Source organism: Anoplolepis gracilipes, chromosome 5 (genome assembly GCF_047496725.1).
Source record: "Anoplolepis gracilipes chromosome 5, ASM4749672v1, whole genome shotgun sequence".
Lineage (NCBI taxonomy): Eukaryota > Metazoa > Arthropoda > Insecta > Hymenoptera > Formicidae > Anoplolepis > Anoplolepis gracilipes.
The window spans coordinates 7,384,463-7,403,902 of NC_132974.1; the positions used below are offsets into that span (position 1 = coordinate 7,384,463).

General features: G+C 27.0%; 1 protein-coding gene across 1 annotated transcript; it reads right to left on the bottom strand.

The window, feature by feature from the left end:
- Nucleotides 1-331: 331 nt before the first annotated feature.
- LOC140665693 (putative aminopeptidase-2) lies at nt 332-18,043 on the bottom strand. Its single transcript, XM_072892096.1, has 32 exons — nt 17,786-18,043; nt 17,543-17,630; nt 16,458-16,878; nt 16,116-16,271; nt 15,543-16,011; nt 14,999-15,237; nt 14,113-14,498; nt 13,621-13,898; nt 13,250-13,437; nt 12,882-13,049; nt 12,391-12,543; nt 11,551-12,153; nt 11,112-11,270; nt 9,780-10,257; nt 9,253-9,491; nt 8,430-8,785; nt 7,964-8,253; nt 7,338-7,519; nt 6,963-7,133; nt 6,530-6,679; nt 5,994-6,072; nt 5,026-5,561; nt 4,564-4,731; nt 4,144-4,437; nt 3,713-3,896; nt 3,304-3,460; nt 2,733-3,001; nt 1,986-2,644; nt 1,436-1,603; nt 1,038-1,196; nt 872-950; nt 332-666 (listed from the first exon to the last, which is right to left on the bottom strand). The coding sequence occupies exons 2-32, from the start codon at nt 17,628-17,630 to the stop codon at nt 415-417; spliced, it is 8,178 nt and encodes a 2,725-aa protein (XP_072748197.1). The 5' UTR covers nt 17,786-18,043; the 3' UTR covers nt 332-414.
- Nucleotides 18,044-19,440: the final 1,397 nt, after the last annotated feature.

Consider the following 19,440-nt stretch of genomic DNA (forward strand, 5'->3'; position numbering starts at 1 on the left):
TGCGTTTTTCAGACTCCAATTATTCGAGAGCCGCTATAAATATAATAATAAAAAATATATGTTAATTAGATTGATTATGTATATAATATGGGATTAAAGAGATAAGTTTAGAAAAATATTATTATTAAAAAATATTACATGTTTCATTTTACACATTACTTTTAGTCACCTAATACGATACATTGTAAAAAATTAAAGATAAATTTATTTTTGTATCAGTAAGGCATTATATAAAAAAGTAAAACATCATTTCTATTGCTATAATTTTTTAGAAAAAATTAATTATGATTTAAAAGAAATATTACTGAGACTAAAAAATTACTGTCTAAGGAAGAAATTGTAAAGATTAATTTTTTTCTGTTCTGTGTGGAGTAGAAAATAATCCCTTTATTATTTTTTGTTTAATGCAGTTTATCAGTAACAACTTAAGAAGTACGATATTAAAGCAACGAAAGTCATAAAAATAACACTCATTGATTCTATCGTAGTAGAACCGTTTGGATCTATAGAAGGACCTAAAGTAAACTCTTTCATTAGCCATTCATTAATTGTTTGATTATTTCTTATATACCATATTAAGTTAGCATCTGCAGTAGCGACGGCGGATGCTAATCTTTCTTTGATTTCTGGAGCATCCAAGGTATAAGATTCGACAAACTTGTTTAGCTAAAAAAAGAATACAATGTCGCGTTAGTTAAGCTATTACTTGAAAAAGTTATATAACAAAGTGTATGATTAATGAAACGATAGTACGTCAGCTATCAACGCGTCAGCACGTCAACAAGAGTTATTTTAATTTTTTCTCAGAATTTTTAAAAATTATTATATATGAATAATTAAATTATAATGATCTCTCTGATTATATTTATACCTTATTATATTGAGCCAAACTCGATATATGAGATGCCACGTTATGGAACAAAGTTGCCACATCATCCCAATTACCGAAACTGTAACGGAAATGTGTAAATATAAGAATTTTAAAAAATTGCAATAGAATTTTGTTCAAATTCTATTAATATTGCAGTGATACTTACTAATCATAGACTTGATAGATATTTGTTATTAAAAAGTCAAGAGTAACGTTCACTCCTATTTGACTTGCGCTATATACGGAAGCAAACACTGCTGAAACATCTTGTCGGCGAATAGTGGCATTTGCAGGATTGTATTTTTCAATGGCCATCCCTAGATAGCTGTTTAAATAAATTTTTCGTGAATTTCCGTGCGTCGAGCGCGATAAAATGGCATGTGAGATTGTATCCTAGCAATTGTAGATTATTATGACTGTTATAATTTTAACGCGTTTTACACACACACACACACACACACACACACACACACACAAAACTATAAGATATGGAGAAATGGATATATAATCCTACTTTTATTTTAGAAAGAGCTTTGTTATTGCACTTTCTGCTTATAAACTTACTTTCGGAGCACCGAATGATATGTGGAGCATCCAAGTGCATTTATAATAATCTTCTTCTCCGACCCAAAGTTTGTTTCTAGATATTGCTGCCACAGGAACTCCCAATCCTTTGCGGTCCCTTTTTTTATCGCGGTACAATAGACAGCTGGTCGCGCATTACGTGGGATTCTGTGAATAAGATTCGTATTTTTTACAAAAAAGTCGCACAAGTATGTATTTATTTATTGATCTATGTAATCAATTAAAATTACTTAAATGTAAATCTATAGTTTTTTTCTAATTTTTAAAGATTTCTTCTTTCTCTTTTTTCTCTTGTGTTACACTTTTTATTTCCTATCTATCTATTAAAGATAATTTTGTAACGTTCTTATTTTCAAGATGTAGATTTCATAGTTTCTAAAATAGAAACTTTTGTTTAGACCGGAATAATTAATTCGTAAAAAATAAGACAAAAAGGCGAGAGATTAATCGAAAGAAATTATATTAATATTAATCGAAACAAATGTTATAATCAGTTTAATAATTTTATAAAAATTTATCGAAATCTTACCGTTTTAGATTCTCATTATTCCAAGTCACAAATAAGCTTATAGATTTGTTGACACAATCTGTGATTTCGAGTTTGCAAGCCCATTGAAGAATCATCTCTCTATTTAATCTATCTAGAAGCTTATCATCATTGCGATCATCGAATCCCGTTTTGTTATACATCGTGAACATTATATTCGAAACGTATTTCTTTAAGTAGTTATGATTTTTGCTCTGCTCTTCGAATCTTTCGTAGACATACGATAAGCCGTTAAAGAACGCTTTCCAAGGTAAATGATTTGTCTCTCGAATTAAATACTTTGATGCGTTTAACACTAAGTCGTAATCTACGTAAGAAGCACGTGCTAAGTTAAAGAGGTCGTCTATAATTTGAGCACGATTAAAGACATGGATTGATTCGAATCTTTTGCTATTCAGTTGATTGATTAATCGTCCCCATGAATATTTATCATAATTGACACGGTAAAAACCGGTTTGTTTATAATTTACAATAAACCACTCGTTGATTGAATTGATATACATAAATTCGGGTTTTGATCCCAGCCATAATGTAGGCTTTATAATTATGTTTTGACTAAAATCCTCAGAGGACTTGACGACATGAATCGGTATCCAATAAAATTCATTGTTAGTAGTACTTCTGTTCATTAGAAACCGCTCCTATTTAAAATAATAATATTAAATCGAAAAATTATGAAGCCAGATATAAGAAATATGACGACATAAATATAAAGTTATATAATATTACCTGAGTAAGCATTAATATAGTACCAGCTAATGTAGCATTCACGACAGGATATCCAGGAAGATCCGTCCAAGTATTCATTACTTCTTCCACGTTTACCTTTTTACTGTCAAGTGATATCGATACAAATTTGTCGAAGCTTTCCCATAAATCTATAGGTCGCGCCATACCGTATTCGATTTGTTTATTCAAATAATGGCGAAGCACTGACTTAACAGTTTCTGGGGTTTTAACTTCCATCGTGTTAAATAGCATTCGTAAGACACTGGCAGCTAAAAAAATATATAAATATTTTAATATTAAGTATTAAAAGAAGCTTTTTTGTGTATTACAAATTTGTATTTCTAAATTGTTTTTACAAAAATAAGCTAAATGATAATTTTTTAATTTTATAGTTGTTTTGCACAAGTTTTATATTTTTTATTCATAAAACATACATTATTTTAATATTAAAAGTAATTAAAAGTCGGGAAAAAATATTTCTTCAAAAATTCTTTTTAGATTTATTTTAGATATTAAGTATCAAGCTATTATGTATCTATATTAAGACTTTTATCTTTTGTATAATACATACATTTCCCATAAGTGACAGAGTCAAAAATATTATTTATTTCCTCAGGTAGTTCAACGGGATTTGTCATTGGATGAGATAAAGACAAAGATTCTTGTAACAGAGCAGTCTGTAGCTCATAAACCACGAATTGGTCCATGAATTTGTAATCTGGCAATACCTAAAACAATTGCGCTAAGTTGTACAATATTTCTTATTAAGATAGTGATATTAGATATTATTTGAAAAATTCAATGTCATAATAAATCTATTTCTTTTTACAAACTTGGAAAAATTAAAGAGAAGAAAAAAAATTTAATTAAAATAAATTTCAAGTTTTTAAAAAATGCACATGATTTACCATATATTGAACAAGCTGAGTTATGGAATAAAAAAAAATTATTTTCTTTTGATGTGAATATATCATACACACCTGATCAGCCACAAACCATTCGAAATATTCAGCGAAGCCCTCATTGAGCCAAATGTAATTCCACCATGCGCAAGTAACTAAATTTCCGAACCATATGTGCGCAAATTCGTGAGCTATTACGGTGATTATGTATTTTTCGTACGTAGCTGTGGTTTCATTTTCGTCATAAAACAGCCCATATTCGCTGTTAAAGAGATCGTATTATTTATGCAGTGTACGAGTAATTCATAAAAAAATCATAAAAAAATATATATACATATATATATGTATAATTATATAGTATATATATATTATAATTTATAGAAATAGTACTTTATAATAAAAAGTACAAAAATATCGTCTATTGTAAAAAAAAATTCGATGTTTTGACTTATCCAAAATATACATGTATTTTTACAATTATTAAATTAAGAGAGCAGAAAATATTTTACCGGAATGTAGGAAGACCCCAGTTTTCCATAGCGCCCATGGAGAAATCTGGAATTCCTACTAAATCCAGCTTAGGTAAAGGATATTTAATACCCGTGAAGCTTTGCAATTCATCAATAATTGCTTTGGCGATATCTTGAGCATATTTGCCATGTTTTATGACTTCAGGTCTGCCCCATACGTTTAGAAACTTGGCAGATTCATCCACAGGTTTAAATTCGGAGATAACAAATGCTATTAGATACGTTGGCATTTTCACTCCGCTAATTTCGAATGTGTCTAATGTATAGTTATCCCTAAAATAATAGACATGCAATATATATAACGTAAAGTTAATTATTAATTTATATTAGAAAACTATCTTGTATTTGCATAGATATTCAAGTTTAATATATCAGGTTAAATATATTTTTTATACTTACGTTAACTCTCTAGATTGCGGTAGTTTACTTAGTGGCATATTACTCAGTGTATTATAATGGTTTGGTCTTTCAATATTAATTATAAAGTACGATTTAAATGCTGGCTCGTCGAAGCAAGGGAAAGCTTTTCTAGCATGTGTAGCCTCGAATTGTGTTGTTGCAAGCCAACTGTAATAAATCAATAAACGAACGTAAATATTAATCTAAAACAAGTAATTCAATGGTGCTATTTTTTTAATATCTGCATTCAGTTATAATTTTATTTGGAAAGATGGAAAGTAAAACTTTCGAAAAAATGCATGATTTTATTTTTTTGTAAGAAATGATGTCAAGATATTTCATTTATTTATCATATAATTTATATATATATAATACACACACATACATATATATATATATATATATATATATATATATATATATATATATTTATTAATTTGTATAATAATAAATATTACTCACTGTTGTTTTCCTTTACCGTCTAAATAGGAGCTACGATAGAATCCTTCCATATTATCATTAAGAATACCATTAAAGTCAATTTCTGCCATTATGTTCTCCGCATTTTTCACTTCAGAATTTAGATATATCTTTAATTGTTGTGAAAATTGTAGCTTATAGTTCAATTGTATTGGTTCGGCATTTAAATGATCGATAACCGCATACTTTCTAAAGACTTTTATACTTGAAACATTGAGATTGTGCGAATTAAGAACTATGCTTATAGTATCATTCTCGACTCTCATGTATATTTGCACCTTTCCATTAAAAATGCCTCTGTCCATATTAGGTTTGAGAGTTATATTGTACAGTTCTGGGTAAAGTGCGCTCGGCAAGCGATATTTGTTGTTTAAAAACTGCTTGTCCAACTCTTCAAAAATGATTGGCGCTTTTCTCTCGTACCAATCAAATTCGTATTGCGCTGTTGACAGATAGGAATCGACAGACTTTTTGAACGCTGGTTCTCTCACGACCAACCAATCCAATAAGTTTCGATACTGCGAATCAAAGATAAATTTAATTGAATGAACAGATATTACAGATGACATCGAAAATTATATAAATAGTAATTTATTGAAAATTTGTCTCAAAATATCTGGTAATATTTATATAAAATATATTTTTAATTATGTGTTTTGACAGGTTTCAAACTGACTTTTCTTAACAAAAATTTATGTAAATTATTATATTTTATTATCTCATTACCTTTTTTATTTAATTAATCTTATTTATTATTTAGTTTAATATTTAATAAAAATTATTGTATTTTTGTTAAAAAAGATTTAATAATTATTATTTATTAGAAAAAATATATTTAGAAAATTTTTTAAGCTTTTATGTAAATATTTTTATTAAAAGTGTTTTAAGCTTTTATTATGCAAAACAGATAAAATCAGTCAAAATATATATTGTGTTTGACAATCAATTACCTGTTCATAAAGATGATAAGTAGATAATCTGCTTGCCAGAGAGTTCACTATATTTCCGATTTTCGTATAATCATCAAAACTGTAATCAAAAATGGTAATGAAAATCATGTATAATGTAATAAACGAAATATGTTATGTAAGTATACAATACGTGACACGCATACAATTATAAAATACGTTGCATTATATTATATAATTCTTAGTAAAAAATGAGATAAATGAAGACTTTAAAATTCGAACAAAATATTAACAAGATAGATAAATAAGAGCTAAGCGCTGTAATTAATGCGCAGTTATTTTATTTATTTTATTTAGATTAAACAATATTAAGAACTAAACATATTATAGTTTATAATATTAAACGAACGTTTCGGTCATTTTTTTTTACCTTCTTCAGCACAGATTTACAAAGTAAACTATAATCGTAGAATTTAATGGAAAAAATATATCAAGAATATAAAATATTAAAAAAAATAAACGTTACATAAAAATTCGATTAATAATTTTTATTAATATATGTAGTATTATTTACTTACTGCTTATGTAGTATATCATCGTAATTATTTTTAATGACATTCATTACAGCTTCAATGCCAATTAAACTTGCATCGTAGACATCCGAGTATACTTTTGCGCTGTCTTGATAGCGTACGTATGAATTTTCTGTAACTGCCTCCCGCAATAACCTTGATACAAACATTAATGTAAGTATATATTTATATCAACATATTATCTATATAATCTTTTTTCAAAATTTTTTTATAAAATTGATTAATTCTTGTGACAGCACTAAAATATGACACTATAAATATATATGTATATTCTCTTACAGAACAAATAACAATTTTTACACACATACAATGTATACTTTAGGATTATGTTTTAATATAAAATACTATATGTATTTTATATTAAACGTTAATCAATTTCGACAAATTATATGAAATTTTAAATACCATATACACTTACTTCTCCAAAAGAGTTTTATTTTGTGAACATGCTAATGAGCTAAGAATCACAAGTTTATCTGTAGTAACATTGCTGTTCAAGTATTCCTTCCAAAGAAAGTTATAAGTATTGTTTGTCATATCTGTACTCATGGCTGTGCAATAAACAACATCGCGATAATTTGGAGGTATTCTGTAAAATGATCAGTATAATTGAGAATATGATTAATATGTTATTATCATATATGTATGTATAATATTTTTTATATATTAAATGTATCTTAGTTTATATAATATATTTCTATGCTTTCTAACTAATTATCATATCATACTTTGTAATTAATTTTACAAGTTTTATATGAGAAATAAGCATATTGTAATTTGCTATTGAACTTACGCTTTTGAATATCGCTTTTGTTGGAAATATCTTGCAGCTTCGAATTTACAATTTCCTATATCTAATTTGCAAGCCCATTTGCGAGTATGCATTCTTAACTTGATAGTTAAATCATCATCGTTTCTTCTATCTTCGAAACCTAGTTCTGTGTAAAGCGGTTCTATAAGCGATGTTAAATATGTCTGAAAAGCATCATATATATATTTATTTTAAATAGACTATTATTTTCTAAACTTAATTATAAATAAATAAAATATTGGCAATTACAAAAAAATGGTGTAATTAAAAAAAATTTAGTTTGAAATTATATACATAAAATATATAACCGAGAAACTACATTTAAATAAAAAGAGGAAAAAGCTTATATTTTATTAATATATATATATATATATGTAAAATTTTTAAATAATTAAACTATTTTAATATAAATTTTTGCATCTCTCTGTATAATAAAAAAATGATTAAAAAATTTACAAAACTTTCAGCAATTAATTTTTAATTTAAAAATAATATAAAAATTTAATATTTAATAGTTTAATTCAACATATATTCATATATCTAGAATATATTACTTCTTTTTGTACAATTTTTTTGTACATTTCTCTTTTTCTGTAATATATACCTACTTTATATATATCTTTAATACTGCGTCCTCGAAAACGATTGTTCAAGTAAGGCAGATTATTATAAAATGCGCGCCAGGGAAGATAATCATTTTCTCGTTTTAAATACATTAGAGCTGATATAACAGTTTTATAACTGATGTCTAATGAATCTGCTCTTGCAAGATTCATAAGATCGTCAATTAATACTGCACGATTGATTGCTGGAATTGTGTTAATATCAGTAGTATCATTTTTAAGGTAATCAAATAGCTTCTTCCAATATTTCTCGTCATAATTCACGCGATAATAACCTGAGAACAAATGGGAGCATTTATGCGGATTTTAAAATAATATTATAAACTAATAAAGGTATGTGTATTAAAAGTTGTTAAATATTAAAATCTTGTGTTTGTGTGTGTATGTGTGCATGCGTGCGCGCTTATTATAATTATGCTTTTAGAGAGAGTTTCAATTTTTGTTTAATTACCAGATTGCTGCACATTGAATGTTACGAAAGAGATTGATGGATCCTTGATTTCCATTGTACTCTGTGTTAACCAAATCTTAGCCGAGGTGTTGGAATATTCTAAACTATTATTGATTGATGCCCATGTGATCGGGATATGCCATGTGTCAGTAGAATTACCCTCAGATTGCTTAAACAAGAATCGTTCTTGTCTCAAAATTATAGTATTTTCTTTAATATCGACATAAACAACAGGATATCCAGGTTGCATAATCCATGTGTCTAAAATGGATTTTATATTGTCTTTTAGTTCTTTTTTCGTTACTTGTGCTTGAAACGCTGCATATAAATCTTTTGATGTTGCAACATTGTATTTTCTAAAAAAGAATAAGAAATAAATATTTCTAAAAAGTAATTTCTTCTTTCTAGAAGATTAATGTCCGTTTACAAAATAAATTTTTATATATCTTAAGCATTAAAGAAAAATATACTTTCTCCTATCATTGGACAAATATACAATCTATATCTATCTAAAAAGATGTGATTAATAAAAGCCAATTATTTAGCTAATTAAAAAAAATTATTTTTTTCTTATTATAATCATTTTTTTATATATAATTTATCAATTAATATTATTATAGAATAATATATAAGTATTACATACTTATGTATCTATATTTAATTAATGTCTATATGTTTAAATAATAATCAATATCTTTAATTTATTTTTAATAATTGTTAATTATATTTAAAACGATTTTTCGCTCATGTTGTTCAATTGATAAGAAAAATATGTTTAATTAAAAAAAAAACATTTTATATTTATGTATTATTATAAACATACCTTTTGCTAAGATAATCACTTAATGCCTCGTAGAACATTTCACTTCCATACGTTTTTTCTATCATTCTTAATATGCTGGCGCCTTTGGCATAAGTGATACTATCAAATTTGCTTCGAATTTCACTTGGACTATATACATCGTCATTCAAGGCCTGCGTAGATTTGGAACTGTCTGCTTTAAAAACAGAATGCACTTGGTCCACCACAAATTGCGATTCCAACGTTGTGTCATTAAAAACCTAATATACAAATAATAGATGCATTGTTTACAAAAATTTTCAGGTGAATTAATGTTTTCATTTTAATGCTCACTATATTTTGATGCACTAAAATATAGAGTATACATTATATATATATATATATAAAAGCATATATTATTTTGTGTAAAGTGTATAATAATGTATTTAATATAAAACAACCTTCTTTCTGTAAAGCTTTTCTCTTTAATAGAAAAGTTTTATGTAATGTATATTTTGTTTAGTCATTAAATCGGCATTATACATTAACAAAATAACTTAATTACGTACACGAGCAGGAACGTGATATTCAAAGTATCTGGCGAATCCCTCGTTTAACCACAGATATTTCCACCATGAAGGGCTGACCAAATTTCCGAACCATTGATGAGAAATTTCATGAGCGATCACGTTCCTGATATTCTGCCTGCTCGTGATCGGAGAGTGATTCTCATCGTATAATAAATACGGTTCTCTGTACGTCAAGAGACCCCAATTTTCACCCGCGCCCGATGGGAAGTCTGGCAGCGCGACCATGTAAAGTTTGGAGATTTCATATTTCTGTCTCATCGTTGTTTCAAAGAAATTGACGATTGGAGATATTAAGGATACAGCATATTCCGTTTGATTAATAGCGTTAGGACGCGCGAGTACGGCATATTCAGTTTTATTCGTCACATAGTTAATATCAAAATCGGAAATGATAACTGCTACCAAATACGTCGACATCTTCATTGACTCATGGAAAGTGTATAATAGGTGACTATCGCTGCAACAATTTGTTAATCAATGTATTTATATTGCTTGCTTTTTTTAATAATTACAAACAAACAATGCACGCTTTTTATGTGACTTAATTTTTTCAATTTAGTAAATAAATAGAGAAAGAAAAATCTGCATATTTAAAGTTACTTTACTTTAATTACTTCATTTTTTTAAATTTTATATATTTTATATACATATATTTTTTTCTTATTTTTTTATACAGTATAAAAAGATAAATTATTTTTACAGTCACTTATATAAAAGTATATAATATATTAAAATAAATCATCAAAATTTCAAAAATATCTATAAAGTGGTTATCAACAAAAAATAGACATTTAAACAATTTTATTCGTAAATACACAAGTAATTAAATGCTCTCTTGATGAATGCAAAATAAAATTCTTTAACAAATATATATTTATAAAACACATGAAAAGAACGATACTTTTAACAATAAACGGAAGTTTTTGATAAAGTGAATATCCAGTGCATCAAATGCAAGCAAGTCGACATTGCACTTTAATAATATAGTCAAAAAAACTGTCAACAAATTGAATTCGTCGATAATTAAATATTCATTTTTCAACGTCATCGATCGCTACTTAGATCCATGGAAAAAAGTACAACAATATAAATTTCGAATTTGACTTGAACAGGTTTTATCGATTTTTATCACTTTTTTATGGATATTTTTTTATATTATTTGTTCTTTTAATAATATAATATCAGCGAATTATATACAAAACTACTTTAAGTAAAAAGTAAAAAGAGATAATCATATTTCTGTTAGAGAATATATTTAATATATTATATATATTATAATATATTATCTAATATATTTAAATTTATACATACTCTTTTTTCTCCAGGAATTTCCATTCCATATTACTGACAGCGTGATAACCTAATGGCACACTGACTTGAATGGTGAAGAGTGCTTTCATTGCCGGTTCATCGAAGCAAGGAAACATTTTTCTAGCGCCAACGGGCTCTAAGTGCGTGGTTGCAAGCCATCTAGTATAATACAATTAATCAAATACATAATTTTTAATTATCAATTATTTTTGTTATATTTGTTGATAAAACTAATCACTCGAGAATATTTAAATAATAATTTAAATTCAAGCTGAGATAATCGTAATGTAATCGTAACTTTAAACATCTTCAATATTTCTTTGCGAAATAGAAAAGACATTCAAGAAAATATTTACAATTAGTACTAACTTGCATAAAATAATTCATTAAATATTAAATCCGCGCGGAGATTCACTATTAATAATGTTTAATTCATTACCTCGTTTTTCCGTTATCGTCCACATACGAACTTTTATAAAAGCCACGAAGCTCTGCCGGATTTAAGTGACTCGTGTATTCGATTTCAATGATCAATTTCGTTCCGACGGTCAGTTCTTGGTCAAGATTGATCACATAAAAATCATATTTCTTTTCGATATTTTGACTTTCGATTTTAATTTCTGCCTGGTTAGCTGTCACAGTTACGTTATGATGCTTAATTTCCGCCGAGTGCAAAACGATCTGTCTTGTCTGTTGCACAACATCGGCTTCAATCTTGACGTATCCGTCGACGGTGAAATTTCCCATCTCAAGATAAGGTGTAATGGATATGAAATATTTTTTGGGACTTATATTCGTTGGCAGACGATATTTCCTCGTTTCTTGTGCTCGTAACCATCCAATAATAGGTATCGAAGTAAACTGATACCAATCCAATTCGTATCTAGCGATTTTTAAAGAGGATTCTAGAGATTCGAGGATGGACTCAAATGTTGTGTTATGGTTGATTATGAAATTTTGAAATTTCTCCACTAATCTAGGTGTGGAGAAACGTTGCGATGCTCCATTGACAATCGTAGCTATCGTACTCTGATCTCCATAACTAAAGAAAAAGCATGCTTGTAAAATCAATTCGAAATAATCTTTCTTTCTATGCGTCTCATTTTTTATTTAATCAATATTTGCATTGCAAAGTTTAAAAAACAAATCGAAGGTATGGCTTATAATTATAACAATACGCGTGAGATACATATATTTTATCCGTTTTAAATGTGACTTGAGAACATTAGATGTATTCTATTTTGCGCAATTATACTGTATTATAATAAAGAGATCTTACTATTCCTCCATTTCTTTGTAATGTTTTTCAACAAAATCGAGAATATATTCGGCACCAGTCAAGCCAGAATTATAAACGGCAGCAAAGACAGTTGTGCTGTCTTGTTTACGAATTCGGTGAGTTGCGTAACTGCTGATGGCATATCCCAGATACCTGTAAATATAAAAATAATAATAATTAACTTCTAAATACAATATTATATATTTAGCACATAAGCCATCGCACTTTTTGTTATAAAAAGCTATGATTGATTGTACAAGCAGATTCAAGCTATATAAATTTACTATTAATGAAAATATATTTTGTTCTTAAGACTTATGTTAATCAATAAAAAAAATGTACCGTAATCATATCAAGTATTTTAAAAGACATTTGTTATCTATGATAAATGTATTTTTAATTTTATCTTGTAATAACACTTTTATCTATTAAGATGTGACATGAAGAAAGCATTATTTTTGAGAAATATATTTTCATCTTTCAAGCCTTACTTTTCCAAAATGGTGGTATTCAGGCTGCATCCAAGAGCGCTTAAAATCACTGTTTGGTCGGTCACATAATTAGAATTTAAATATTGTTTCCACAAAAATTCCCAATCTTCAGGAGTTCCATATCTTGCGGCTACGCAATATGTTGTAGTCCTTTCATTTGGCTTAATTCTGTCGAATATTAAAATTATAGTGTATTTAATTTTTTTTTTTACGAGATATACGATTTCACGCGGAAAGAGTTAACATATCGTAAGATATATTGGGCTTCACTATTATATATTTATTGTGTATTATATATGTATTTATTATATATCATGTATTATATATTGTAAAAATTACAAGAAAAGTAATCGTTTGTTTATACTTACGAGGCAGAAGCATTTGCTCTCCACTGTTTGAACTTCTTCATATAAACCGTTACACATTCATCGTCGCCTAAATTACAGGCCCAATTATTCACCTCTCGTCGTAATAGAATCGTCAATCTATCATCATTTGTATTATCTTCGTATCCTAATTTTTTACGTTTATCGTGGATAAGAGATAGGACATATTCCTAAACATAAAATTGTATTATGTAGTTTATCGAATGAAGACAAAAGTTTGTAATGGCACTTGATGCTATTTCTTTTTCATATTAAAATTTATATAAATTTTTTGAATTCTCTTATTATAGTTAAAATTGTAAATGCTTTTTTATGCATAATTTATTTAATGTAATCTTTAGTAATTGACCAACCTTGAATAAAGAATACTCATCGTATCCTGCAAATCGTTTATTCAAGTAATCCAAGCCATTCAATGCTGCTTTAAAAGGCAAATAATTCGTTTCTTGTTTCAGATACGTTATTCCACTTAAAATTGTGTCGTAATTTACAAGTCTTGCTCTACCCAAATTTAACAGATCGTCTACGATGCCGGCTCTATTTAATACGTGAATCTCATTGAATTTGTCGCTGTTTAAGACATTGATAATGCGCTGCCATCCATTGTAATTATAATTTACACGATAAAAACCTACAATAAAAATTAAAGCTACTTTTTAAGCAATATTTCTATCGATATAAAATATTTTAATTTATAATATCTATTTTAATATAAACTATTATAATATAAACTATTATAAACTTTTTGTTTGACAATTTAATCATAAAAAACGTATTGTTTAATTATATAATAATATCTGTTTCTCAATGTAATCCAGTATTAATAAGAAATTACTTGTACTAACCTGATGATTGAACGTTGAATATCACCCATTCTTTCGGATTAATTTCAAGATTTATAGTATCTTTTTCGCTGGACAGCCAATATTGTGGAATAGTATTATTAAAAATCGGTTTGGTTTGTGTAGCCCATGTAAGCGGAACCCACCAGGTGATATTCGTGGGAGTTTTGTTCAAATTTCTTAGAAGAAAGCGTTCTTGAGTAATATGAAGTGTGCCATTGTCATCGATATTAATTGATACAACAGGATATCCAGCTTGTGTGGTCCAGGTATCCATTATTGCTTTTACAGTATCGGGTTGTGCTATAAATTGTTGTGAATGCAAACTATTCACTTGATTCTGTATTGCTTCCCATAAAGCATTTGGAGCGCCCAATCCTTCTTCTTTGCTAAAATATATATTATGCATGTAATAATTGCATATTGAGAGAAACAGAAATAAAGTTTGCATTTTTTTTCTAAATTTTTATATTATAAGTATCAGCAATTTTAGTCGCTATGTATTTAATTCATATCTAAGCCTACAAAACCTTATAAATTTATCTAATTTATCTAATTTATATAATAAATTTAAAATTAAATAGCAATAATAGATTAGTTTTCTTATCAGTAAATTATATAAAAAATATTAATATAATATCAAAAAATATTTAAAAAATTATTTATTTAAAATTTATCTATTAATTACTTGTTTAAATGAAAAAATTGTGATTAATGGCAATTAATTAATTTAATTATTTTTCTATTGTCATTAATTATGTTTCTAGAAGTTAATTGACTTTATATAGTTTTAAATATTTGTATATCTTAAATCAAATATTTATGAGAAATCTAATAAATTTTAAAGAACATATGTATAATATTATGTAATTTCATATGTAACATTTACTTGTTACGTAAATAATTGCGTAATGCGGATTCAAAGACGTTGGCTCCAAACGTGAAGTTCATCATACGAACAATGCTAGCTCCCTTTGCATAGGTAATAGAATCTCCTACTCCTCCGATTTGCGATCGACTGGAAACCTCTCGAGTCATTGGACGAGAAGATTCATGACTGTCTGCTATTAAAGCAGATTCATACTGTTCCACCACGAATTGCTCTATCATGTTCCACGATTTCTCGATCTAGATGTTAAAATGATAGAGAAATTATTAATCCGATTTTTTTTTAAGAGAAAATAAAATTTCTGTTTCCTAGTATTGAGCCACTGTTGTGATGTTAGGAATCGATCATTGTTTTCAACAATATCAAGTGCAATCTACAGCAAGTGTGATGCAAATTGTACAAAATCAAAATTATTTAGTCTGAATCTAAATTAAATTTTGTTTTGAAAATTAAATTTGACGATAATTTTATGACATTCTATGATGAATTAAATAATGATTTCTATAAACGATGAAATATTTTATATACAATATATTGTCCTTACTTCCGCTGTGGCAAAATATTGAAAGTATCTGGCAAATGCTTCACTAAGCCAGAGATAGCTCCACCATTCTGGTGTCACTAGATTTCCGAACCACATATGCGTGAGCTCGTGAATAATTACGGAAGCTACGCTCTGTTGTGCCGGTGTCGATGATTGTTTCTCGTCGTACAGCATCCGAGACTCGCGATACGTAATCAATCCCCAATTTTCCATGGCTCCGGCTGCGAAGTCGGGTACGGCTACCATGTCCATTTTCGGAAGGCGATATTCTTGTTGGAATGTGTTACTGAGTAGCTCTAAAGCTGCAGTACCAATCTTCAAGGCGTAACTCGTTTGATCGATGACGGATGGCCTAGACCATACTTTAAATCCGACTTGACCACGGGAAGAAAATTCTGAAATAACGAATGCCACTAGGTAGGTCGACATAGGAACGCTTTCTTTGAAGGTATCCCAGAGATAGTCTCCCCTTAAAAGAAGAAAATTGAGTTAGGAGTAGTATAAATAAGATAGAGATCAATTTGATAGCACATTTATAATGAACTATATATTTTGCGTTTTTCTAACACTCACAATTGTTCAGTTTTTTCCAATGGCATGTTACTGAGGCACATATATTTTTTGCTTCTTGCTATGCGAATTGTGAATTTTGCCTTAAAACTTGGTTCATCAAAGCAAGGGAATGCATGTCTTGCGTGTGTAGTTTGAAACTGTGTCGCAGCCAGCCATCTATAAGAGATTTGTATTAGAAATTTCTATAAATTTATATTAATCTGATATTTATATTAAAGATTAAAATATACATAATGTGCATATTTATATTTTATTTATTTCTTATATAATTTTTTATAATTTTGTAATTGTATTAATATAAAATAGATTCTACAAAATTTACGTACTACTTATATAACTTACTTGATCTGATTATCTTTATCGAAGTAAGAACTTCTATAGAATCCGATCATATTGTCATTTAATGTACCATTATATTCAAAAGCAATTAGTATCTCCGATCCTTTCTGAAGAGTTTCAGAAACGATAAGAGTGTATTTTTCAGTGCTTTTGTCATATATATGCTCAATATTAATGCTTTCATTGTTTAGTACAACGCTTTGTGATATGATTTGGATATTTCCCACGTGCAGTGTAATTCTGTCAGTTTCGTTTTTCACCAGAGCAGTAATTTTTTCGTAGCCTTTAAATGTAAAATTGTCTTCTAATTTTGGTACAAGTGCAATTTCGTAGGAAATGGGTTTAATAAATGTTGGTAATCTATAATCGTCATTTTGTGACACCTCATGATATTGTGAGAAATCCACATCTTGCGTAAGTATATCTGCATAAATATGTTATATTATATTTCAATTTGTTGCGAAAGTTATATATACAGTACCGGCCAAAAATATATCACCTTTAGGATTTTTGAGTATAAATTTAATTTAATTTACTTACAAAATTAATTTTTTATATTATTAAAATTAAGTTTTTATATTATTTTATGAAAAATATTTTATTTGGTAAGTTGTATTTACTATCAAAACATATATTATGATATTATAAATATCCATGCACTCTGAATAAAATTATACTCAAAAATACTAAAGGTGATATATTTTTGGCCGGTACTGTATGAAACAATCCATTTAAAAAATTAGATGTTTTTGTATAAATGCTTGTAATGAGTATGTAATATTTCATATAAAATATAATTTTTACAATTATTAATCTGAAATATAAATTCTTATGGCAAATGTTAATACATAATTTTGTTACTATTTATAATTTACATTTATAGTTATAAAATTTTGCATAATTTTATAAAATTAATCAGTGATGTCTTAAAGTGTGTATTCGTATGCTAAATATAATTATATTTTATAATATATATTTTCATACACGCTGTATTCTTCAATGCTAATTTTTTATAAGTATATGTTTTGAAATATAAATTACATAATATAAAAAAGTATATCCATTGAATATAAGTTGCATAAAATTACCTTCGTAAGAAGAAAATTGTTCTGCTGCGTTTCTGCAGAATAGTATGATTAGGATACAAAATAATAGATGCTTTCGAAAAATCTTCATCTAAAAGCCATAGAATATAGTTTTTTAAAATCTTAAGCTCTGTTAGCAATTAATTACGCCGTAGAGTTTAATTTAAAGTTTATTATCTTATTTAAATAAACGTACTGCTTTTACAGAATAAAGAATTTTAATTATTTAGAAATTATTGTACTTACCTTATTAAGTGTTTTATTGCATATTATTATTAACGTCTTTTCATGTTTTACTTCACAGATAAACGTTCACGAATAAGTTATCTATATTTACAATAATATTGCGTTTTTAAAAATAATTGTTTCAATTTTACTAATATATCAGTCACATTTAAATAAGATAAATTTATATGAAAGTTTTATCATATGTTTATCATGAGCAACAATATATTCGACTTTCACAGCACGTTTTAAAGGTATAATGTACAATTCTGAAGAGAATTCTCAAATGACAAATTCGACAAATTGGTATATGCGATTTTAATTCCTGATACTGTCTTGAGATTATTTCCGATATCATCTACTATCTTATCATGTTTAATGAATAACGATGTCATCATTTTTCATATTAAACTATGTTATCGTATTTATTACTTATATAAAATGTCATTTGCTACTGCGTTTACTAAGTCAATATCTAGAAAAGAAATTACTACAAAAAAAAGTTTTATATTAATCTTCGAGAAAGACTTAACAACAATATATTACATACATTTATAAAGAATTATTCATAAACCAATCTAAACTTTCTGATAATAATTTAGATTAATGTAATAAAAAAATTTTTTATATAATTATGTGATACATATTTAACCATGTTACAGTTAACATTCTTTAAACATTTCTTTAAACATTTTATAAAAATATAATATTTTGTGTAAAACAAAATTATATTTACATGTACCTCTTACAAATCAAATAAAGTATTGTAAAAATAAAGTGCTTTAAAACTACTGTTTTGTTAAAACTCATAAAATTTTTACAATTTGAATATTTGTGTTGTTTTATATATTTAAAATTACATTCATTAATTATTATTTTGGAAGTAATAAACAAGATAAAGAATAAAGCAACAGAAAGGAATTGTGCCCGACTACATAATTTTTTATAAACTAATAGGATAAGGATTATTTTATAAATCTTACTTTGTAAATCATTATTTTTTAGCATTTAATAATATCAAATTTTTTCTTTGAACTTTGATTAAAATTTTTCCTATCAATCAATTTATTTATCAGATAAAAAATAACTGAATGCAATTTCATCAAAATTGTTTGTTGAATTTTATATTTGGAAGCGGAAATGACATTTTGCATTCCGAGTAAAAGGAAAAAAATAATCAAACTTAAGATTTTGTGAGCAATGTAGAAGTTTAATTAATCATTATGAACATGTGTGTGTGTGTGTATGATAATTATTCAAACTTTGTTTATTTCTCTATATTTGCAACGTAAAAAAATTATATTGCATTATATTTTTTACAAAAAAAAAAAAAAACAAAAAAGACAGAGAGATGAAGAGTATAAAAAAATATTATATATATCAAGAAAAATTGGAATTACAATGACAGTGATAAAGTATTTTGCGGATATAGATAGATATCTGAGAACAATATTGCAAGCAGATATTATAAGATATCATTATAAAAGTTTAGGATTATAAAACTTATATCATATTACAGTTATCTATAAATTACAAAACGCATATATGTTTGTGATATAATCTTAATTCTTTACCAATATTACGATAATAATAAAATTTTATGACAAAAAAACTTTAATCCTTTTTTTACTTTTAATACTTTTTTAACTTTTAATACTTTTTTTTGTTAATAGTAG

Bases quoted from the DNA above. Each gene is read 5' to 3' on its own strand.
- LOC140665693 (XM_072892096.1), bottom strand. From the start codon at position 17,630: ATGAAGATTTTTCGAAAGCATCTATTATTTTGTATCCTAATCATACTA. The intron at 15,238-15,542 runs GTAAGGACAATA...TTTAACATCTAG, and splicing joins AATATTTTGCCACAGCGGAA to ATCGAGAAATCGTGGAACAT. The intron at 951-1,037 runs GTAAGTATCACT...TTTCCGTTACAG, and splicing joins ATCTATCAAGTCTATGATTA to TTTCGGTAATTGGGATGATG.